At 34.5% G+C, this 9,173-nt stretch overlaps 1 protein-coding gene across 2 annotated transcripts in view; it reads left to right on the top strand.

Annotated features, from left to right (window-relative positions):
* Nucleotides 1–8,011: 8,011 nt before the first annotated feature.
* Nucleotides 8,012–9,173, top strand: part of LOC111043756 — a 107,735-nt gene continuing 106,573 nt past the window's right edge. Inside the window, exon 1 of one of the 2 annotated variants that reach the window (XM_039435406.1) lies at nucleotides 8,012–8,195. In XM_039435406.1, coding sequence (XP_039291340.1) covers nucleotides 8,154–8,195 — 42 coding nt within the window. In that variant the 5' untranslated portion in view covers nucleotides 8,012–8,153. The remainder of the gene's footprint in view (nucleotides 8,196–9,173) is intronic. The other variant, XM_039435407.1, reaches the window with a different exon arrangement.

Raw genomic sequence — 9,173 nt, 5'->3', positions numbered from 1 at the left:
CGATTTGTGATTATTTCCCAATAACTAATCCACGTGAACCATCTCACTACATTGAGGCACACGCTATAATGGCAGTAGAGAAAGAAATGAGATTAGCGTTGCCGATTCTCGGCCTTGCCACTGCTATTTATAGAGGATAGCTGAAACCCGTAGACTTGATGTAATATTAACTGTTTGAAATTTAATTATCAGTCATATTTCATTCCACAAGAAAATATATACATCTTTCAGTGATTAAATGATAAATTTTGATAATTGAGATTGAATATTTTGTTGGATAATTGTATTTTTACATTGTTAGAAACGTTCTGGTAATGTTGCGAAGCTAGAAGAGAATATTGGTACCTACTTTGTCGAAAGCAGCACCAACGTTAATCAAATACTGCCATTATAACGTGGACCTCACTATATCGCTTCACCCACATTATTATCATGATCTGTCAGAATTCCTTTTCGATGATGCATCAACGATTCCCATCATATGAATGCCCACAGTTAGAAGCGAATCTCACTGTAACCGTAGAAATTGTAAATGGAAAACATTTAGAATCAAACACGGGAATGACCCGAGAAAAATATCAGGCCTCCTAGAGATTTGAACCCTGGTTTTCAAAGGCAGCAACTACAGGCACTCCATTATTTCTAAGCTGAATTCCTACATATAAGTAGTAATAGTGAAAGTTACCGTTTCAGTGAAAATATGATTTTCTTGAGTTGTGATTGCACTGTTCCCACTCAGCACGGCCTAGCGACTAAGAATAATCACATTTCAACTTATGGGAGTAATATTTTCACTGGGAAACTAGCATTGATATCACTTATGAAAAAGGTATGATTTTAATAGAGTGAAGCCACATGAGGCGTTTTTCAGACGAGTCGGCAGAGCAGAAAGGGTTGGCGTTTGGGAATCAGCTGGTAATCAGCCAGAGTTGTTTTGCTTTAAGTTATAATGAAATCTGCTGAAGGTGCATTTTCGTTTGTGCGTAAATTTCCGCAGTCGACGACGACAAGCATTGTTGACATTCATACTGTCCAAATTTCAAGTGTGCTAAAACAGCTGATCAAATAAATTTTCATTATTTGTGTTTCAAGAATCAAAACGTTTCTAATAATATCAACATATAGCCATTTAAAAAGATCAATTAAACTCAACCTCCCCCATTGAAACATAATTGAACATAATCTTCAAGATTATTTAGAAAAATTGAAATCTACCCAATCTGATATCCTCACCCTGTCTTGGTCAACGCAAGGATCTATAATATTATATACTAACTGGATAGCAAACTGCATGCTGAAAGAACCCGTCCGGCTGGGCTGAGCGCTCTCCCCACCACAAAGGGGCAAGAAAGACACAGCACTGGAAGGCACCCTTGCTTTTCTATTGCACTATCAAACCCTTCTTGACAAAAATTTGCTTTACATTCTCAATAATCTTACTTTTTGATAAAAAGGAATCTTTACAATCAAATCCATACGATTACAATGAGAAGTAAACATTATTTTAAATCTATCTTATAAACTCTAAATTTATCTAATCTATAATCACAATATTTACAATCAAATCCAAAGAAACTCAAACATTATTGAATAGAATAAGTTTAGTGAACTTCTATCGGAGCCCTGTTCTATCTATATTAATTTGATTTGTTTATTCCGTTGCCAAATGATGGCCTATAATCTTCAGGTCTTGTTAGATTTACCAGGTGGTTGTTCTCACCAATATCATCATTACTGAAATGATTTTTGAATAGGTAGGGAATTTTCGAAATGCATAAAACTTCTCAGTATGATAATATTATTCAGTAGTTTACAGCTGTTTTGAAGTGTATTACTGTAGTAAACAAACTTGACAATTTCAATATCTTTGCTTGGCCTGACAAGTTTGCCATTTGATATGTAGTCAGTGAATTCTGTGAAGTAGTAATATTTACTTCATCATTCAATAATGAGTCAATACACTCTTGGCATTTTCTATGACTGAATAATGGACAACAGTTGTCCTAAAGAAATAGTTACTATTTCTTTTCAATAGCCAACTATTTACTGAATATACTCGGTGTAGAAAAAAAATGATAGTAGAATAATAAGAATTAATGGTACCGTAATAATAATATGAAATGAATAGTTAGAATAATGGTATTTCAATCTACATAAAAGAATAAATATATTTAACTTACTGATAAAATGAAATATCACTTGGTGATCTGTTGATGCAATTGTGTGCAGAACATGAAGCAACCATCGTGTAAGGTGCTCGACCTTTGGAGCTTCAATGAAATATAATTAATGGTGCATAGGCCTCCGGCTGGCAGTAGGCTACTCGTGTGCCCCTTTGTGGAGGGGATGGCTGAAAAGGCGCCGGACCGTTTCTCGGCTGGCAAAGCCTACTCTATTCGTCGCTATCCAGTTAGTATAAAATATACATCGTTGGGTCCACGACAGCATTTACGCACAAACGAAAACACAGCTTTAGACTAGGCACACACCTGTTAGTCAAGACAAGACAAGACATGATCAGACACTTTTAGTCACAATACTTCACATAGTTGCTTATGAAGACATGTCCAATTGCAATGACTAATCAGTGTGAGTTACGTCATAAGCAACAATGTGAAGTATTATGTATAAGTATTAGTATTAAACATGTCTGATCATGTCTTGTCTTGACTAACTGGTGTGCGCCTAGGCTTAGGGCCGGTTTCCGAGTTCGGGATTAAGATAAGTTCTATACTTTAAACATCTAGAGTCAGAAAATTGGCTTTCCGAAACGGGACGTAGTCGTAGTCTACGTTTAAATTGAATTTCGACAAACTAGAAATTTGACCACAAAATAAAATAAAGAGAAAATAGTGTAAAGTTTCAGCTATTTTCAATTATTTAGGAATGTTTCATTTCGTCAAGGGGAAACTTTTCCAATTATTATAGAAATGAGAAAATAAATATAAAAACTATGACTATGCCCCGTTTTGGAAAGCCAATTTTCTGACTCTAGATGTTTAAAGTATAGAACTTGGATAAATCTCGAGCTCGGAAACCGGCCCTGAATATAAAAATTCCAGAACATTGTTTAAAGCTTGCAGTTTCAATCATGAAGAACCCACAGCTTTGATGTGATAATATTTTAGTAGTTTCTGTGTTTGCATTGAGCTACTATAGCCTCCAATGTATTGTCAACATCGGAAGCTTGATCGCATTTTGAAGCATAGAAATTAATGCGTGTCTACTTCGAAACACCTGTAACTGTAACCCAATTACATCAGTTGTTAATACTACATCAAATATACCGGCAAATATATCAGCAATCTAATTATCTTCATTTAGCATAATTGCGCTACAACACAAATCTTTATGAGTGTTATCTAACACAAGTCACACATGTCTTCATAACAATGAAGTTATCTTAATCAAGTTTTAAAAATTTGGTGTGGCGCACTCACACAACTTTCCTTGCCGTTATGAAAATTGATCACCTGACGCTAGTGTTCCCGCGCATCTCAAGTCAACTGTTCAAAGATTTGATCCAGCTGGGGACAGGGCAATAACGCTGGAGACCCACGAGGTCTGCAATCTCTTCATAGTGAATCATTTAATAGAATCAACAGTTGCCAACAGTTTGCAATTCGATAATCACATTTTCTCGAATTTCGAGCTTATTTTTAATTTTATGTGAACATGTTACTGAACATTGATTGTAGAGATTCTCATGCTCATCTTTTCCACTCAAATTTTTTTGTTTAAATTGTATCTGAAGCCTGATAATTGAGAATCTAAAATCAAACTTCGCATAGATGGGGTGGAGCTCCTAAAATTTTTACAGATATCGGACTTGTGGCAGTTGATAGAGCTTATCGATGATTATTTCAGGTATAACTTTAATCAAAATCGTTGGAGCCGTTTTCGAGAAAATCGCGAAAAACCCTGTTTTTGACAACATTTTCGCCATTTTAGCCGCCATCTTGTATCGCATTTGATCGAAATTGTTCGTGTCGGATCCTTATATTGTAAGGACCTTACGTTCCAAATTTCAAGTCATTCCGTTAATTGGGAGATGAGATATCGTGTACACAGACGCACATACACTCATACACACACACACACACACATACAGACCAATACCCAAAAACCATTTTTTGGACTCAGGGGACCTTGAAACGTATAGAAATTTAGAAATTGGGGTACCTTAATTTTTTTCGGAAAGCAATACTTTCCTTACCTTTGATAATAGGGCAAGGAAAGTAAAAAAGGTGGAACACAAATAATGTAGTTCTGTGAACAGTAGACCTCACGCAGGTTTCTCATCCACGTGTATCTGATGTCACCTGTTCTAGTTGATTGAATCACAATACTCAGTTGAATCATAATTTACTCTTAAAAACTGTTATTTGTTTTCTCCAAAAACTCACTTATGTCAATAAACTCAGTTCACGTGATAATCTTTCCATCTTATAAAAATATTTCTCAACTATTTTAAAATTATTTTTTTTCAATCAAGAATATTATATTTTCTTCAGCATTATTTGGTTAATTTAATAACTATTTATTTCATTTTCAATCACCTATTAAATTTTTTTTTCAAATGTGAGAATATTGATACTGATGAGCACGCATTTTAAAAAATATTGAAACCCTACCTAAAAAGTAGACGCGGCCAGACATCTGTGTAATGCATGAAATGAATAATCCACTTGTCAGCTAATTGATTATGAATATTTCTATAGTCTGATTAATCCTATCTTCAAAGTAGATGATAATATAAGTGATATCAGAGTATGGAGGAATTCCTTTTCTTTTCATATTTTATCCTTAAAATGCAAAATTTCAAAAAGCCTTGTGTATACATCGACGCGCTGTTGAAAAATGATTATTTCTGCCAAATCTCATCGAATTCTATCAACTCGTTTGGCCGCAATCGCTTTGCATACAGACAGACAAAAGAAAATCTGAGTTGAAACATGGACCTCACTACGTTCGTCAAAAAGAACGACGACGACAACAACACTCTGAGAGCAGAAAACTCACTCATCTTCAAATGCTTATAACTGAAGAATAGGAGTGAATTTCGCCAATGTGATGTCATATTATTGTACTATCATTTCTGAGAGTCTGAGCGATTTTTATTTTTTACCATTTTTGCAAATATCCATGATGTAATTCATGGATTTCATGAAAAATACAAATCTCCCAGATTTGTATGATATATTCGGGCTACGGATAGAAGTTTACCTAACAAGTGTCGTTCTTCAAGTATAGAAAGTGCTATAATTAAATATTATTTCTTTCATTTTTGCTGGTAGTCTTCCAGCCTGCCCTCATAAGCTGTTCTTGTGCACTCTTCTACAATGTGTCTCTTGTTTAGAACAGCGCCACACTCACAAAAAGGCGATGGAGCTTTTCCCCACTTGTGCAACGCATAGGCGCATCTTACATGCTGAGTTCGGATACTGACAGAACATTTCAAATTCGGTAAGAGATAAATCCATGAGATTTAGAGGATAGATTCTCCATGGTATTGTTGATATAGTAAAACAAAAAATTTCTAAAGATATTAATTTTTAAGATAGTTATTCCATTTTACTAAAAATAACTTTTAGTTGAGTTATTTTTGGTAAATTGAATAACTTTTCCGAAAATTGATATTTTTAGAACATTTTTGTTTTACTATATCAACAATACCATAGAGAATCAATCCTCTAACTTTCACGGATTTATATCTTACCGAATTTGAAATGTTCTGTCCCAAAAATTCAAACTTCAGGCGCTCATATCTCAAAAAGTAATGATCGGAAAAAAACATTTTTCTGAGAAAACTTTATTATTTTGATAGCTTAATGATATACAAATCGAAAAACTTTGAAAAATATCACGAGTAGAAAGTTTATTTTTTTAGCCTTTGCACAGCCTTAAGAGCCGACCACAGTTTGCGTGGCAGATCAACCAGATACTGCCATTATAACGTGGACGTGTCTATAGTGTAAATTTTAAAAAAGAAGTTGATTTCATCTTGTTGAAAAAATATTCAAGTTTTATTCAAACTGAAAAAATGTTTCACAACGTTTTGCCTTTCAGCCGTTACAGCCAATTCTGTTCAGCTATGAAAATTTATTCTATTGTTACACGTGTCTGTCAATAATTGCATATTGATTGTGATCAGCTACAGTATCAATTGAATTTGCCTATGATTGAATATGTATAGAGCTAATCAAGCTGTTTTCTTTTAACGTTTTGTTCAAAGTTGATAGCCTACATATATAGAAGTGACAAGGTTAGCAGGTTTTCCATAAGTAGTGATCACTGAAAATTTTCGAATTCTTTGTGGATCTTGTTCTGTGCATGACAAAACATGCATTCTCTGGTTGATGCTCAATTTCTAGCCATAATAATGGTGAGTACTTCTCTCAACTACATTATTCTAAAGGACAGAGTTTAGTAGAAACATTGCTTATTTTATTTAAATTGGATTGATTTATATTATTATATAGTATCAGAATTTAACTATTGAGGCTGATGATGCTTCTCCTTAGGAGCATTCCTTATTTCTCATCAAAAAGTGTCCTTTTTTATCATATTTACTTGATGGATTTGTGGAAGGAGAAGGATGGCGAATGACTGTAACGAGTGGATGAATGTGATGGAGGAAGCCGAGGCTGTAGTGCTAAGAAAGTGTTACTCTAGAGACAAGCCTCTCCCCTCCCCCCTGAGGGCCACCACCCATTGTAGGCCCCCTGACTTTGTAAGTCTGTTGAATCCAATAAAATTAGGTCGGATCAGTTTCAAAAGCTTTGCAAAATCATATATTAGTCCGGGCGCAAATGTCATTCCGTGGTCATTTTTGAGTAACAACCGTGGAAGATGTCACAATTTCTTTGTAAGGTCTAGCATAATAAGGATCGTGATGATGATGATAAGTCAAAATCACAGGCAAACACTTCGGAAACAAGATGGCCGCCGAACAACGTCAGGGTTTTTCTATATCGCTTGTATTTCAATAACCGTTCAAGTTAATCAACCGTTTTTTTATACGAAAATATTTTTAAAATCTTTCTCTACAATTTTTGTTATACAAAATTTTCCTCTAAAACGCATATTTTTAAGTTATAACCTTCAAAATCCCCAAAAAAACTTTTCTAAATTTGTTCAAATTTCATTCCATTATAATTTTTTTGTGCAAGAGATACAGAATAATTTAAAATCTATGAAATTTAGAGCGTTTTTTCAACTTTGGAACAATATATCTTCATGCGCTGCACGTCAAAAAATGAGTTCTCCAGCGCCCTCCAAAGAAAACCCTGCATGATTTCTGGTGCGTTTTTCCATACGCATGAGGTAAGAAGCTAGAACTATAAAATCGATTTTTCCATTACTACTTTAAGATAGAGACTTGCAAATGGTCGCAATCTCTTCGTTACAACAAGACGAATAAGAATGTTGATGATGGAAACAACAAAAAATATTCGACGTCATTGAAAAATAAAATATGGCGGTCATTATTAACAGAAATTTTTATATCGCTTGTTATTCAGTTATTGTGAGAGATATCGGATTTGTTTTACCACTAAAATGTTTAAAATCATCCCAACAATGATGTTCGAGAGAATCATCTCATTTCGACCACTCTTTCTATTATTTATTCAACTTCAAAAATCTGGTGTGGTGCAACTTTCCTTGCCATTATGAAAATGTTTACTTTTCTAAGATCTGAGCCAGCTGGTGACAAGACAATAGCGCTGCAGACACACGAAGTCTGCTATCTCTTCATAGTGAATGATTTAATAGAATCAACAGTTGCCAACAGTTTGCAATTGAATAATCTTATTTTCTCGAATTTCGAGCTTATTTTCAATTGTAGGTGAAAATGTTACTGAACATTAATTGTAGAGATTTTTACGCTCAATCTTTTCCACTTGAAAATTTATTCTATTGTTACACGTGTCTGTCAATAATTGCATATTGATTGTGATCAGCTACAGTATCAATTGAATTTGCCTATGATTGAATATGTATAGAGCTAATCAAGCTGTTTTCTTTTAACGTTTTGTTCAAAGTTGATAGCCTACATATATAGAAGTGACAAGGTTAGCAGGTTTTCCATAAGTAGTGATCACTGAAAATTTTCGAATTCTTTGTGGATCTTGTTCTGTGCATGACAAAACATGCATTCTCTGGTTGATGCTCAATTTCTAGCCATAATAATGGTGAGTACTTCTCTCAACTACATTATTCTAAAGGACAGAGTTTAGTAGAAACATTGCTTATTTTATTTAAATTGGATTGATTTATATTATTATATAGTATCAGAATTTAACTATTGAGGCTGATGATGCTTCTCCTTAGGAGCATTCCTTATTTCTCATCAAAAAGTGTCCTTTTTTATCATATTTACTTGATGGATTTGTGGAAGGAGAAGGATGGCGAATGACTGTAACGAGTGGATGAATGTGATGGAGGAAGCCGAGGCTGTAGTGCTAAGAAAGTGTTACTCTAGAGACAAGCCTCTCCCCTCCCCCCTGAGGGCCACCACCCATTGTAGGCCCCCTGACTTTGTAAGTCTGTTGAATCCAATAAAATTAGGTCGGATCAGTTTCAAAAGCTTTGCAAAATCATATATTAGTCCGGGCGCAAATGTCATTCCGTGGTCATTTTTGAGTAACAACCGTGGAAGATGTCACAATTTCTTTGTAAGGTCTAGCATAATAAGGATCGTGATGATGATGATAAGTCAAAATCACAGGCAAACACTTCGGAAACAAGATGGCCGCCGAACAACGTCAGGGTTTTTCTATATCGCTTGTATTTCAATAACCGTTCAAGTTAATCAACCGTTTTTTTATACGAAAATATTTTTAAAATCTTTCTCTACAATTTGTGTTCTATAAAATTTTCTTCTAAAACGCATATTTTCTTAGTTATAACCTTCAAAAGCCCAAAAAACGTTTTTCTAAATTTGTTCAAATTTCATTCCATTATAAATTTTTTTGTGCAAGAGATACAGAATAATTTAAAATCTATGAAATTTAGAGCGTTTTTTCAACTTTGGAACAATATATCTTCATGCGCTGCACGTCAAAAAATGAGTTCTCCAGCGCCCTCCAAAGAAAACCCTGCATGATTTCTGGTGCGTTTTTCCATACGCATGAGGTAAGAAGCTAGAACTATAAAATCGATTTTTCCAT

This window comes from Nilaparvata lugens, chromosome 9 (assembly GCF_014356525.2).
Source record: "Nilaparvata lugens isolate BPH chromosome 9, ASM1435652v1, whole genome shotgun sequence".
Taxonomy (NCBI): domain Eukaryota; kingdom Metazoa; phylum Arthropoda; class Insecta; order Hemiptera; family Delphacidae; genus Nilaparvata; species Nilaparvata lugens.
The sequence above is the reverse complement of the archived record's forward strand: the minus strand, read 5'-3'. Positions and strand labels throughout refer to the sequence as shown.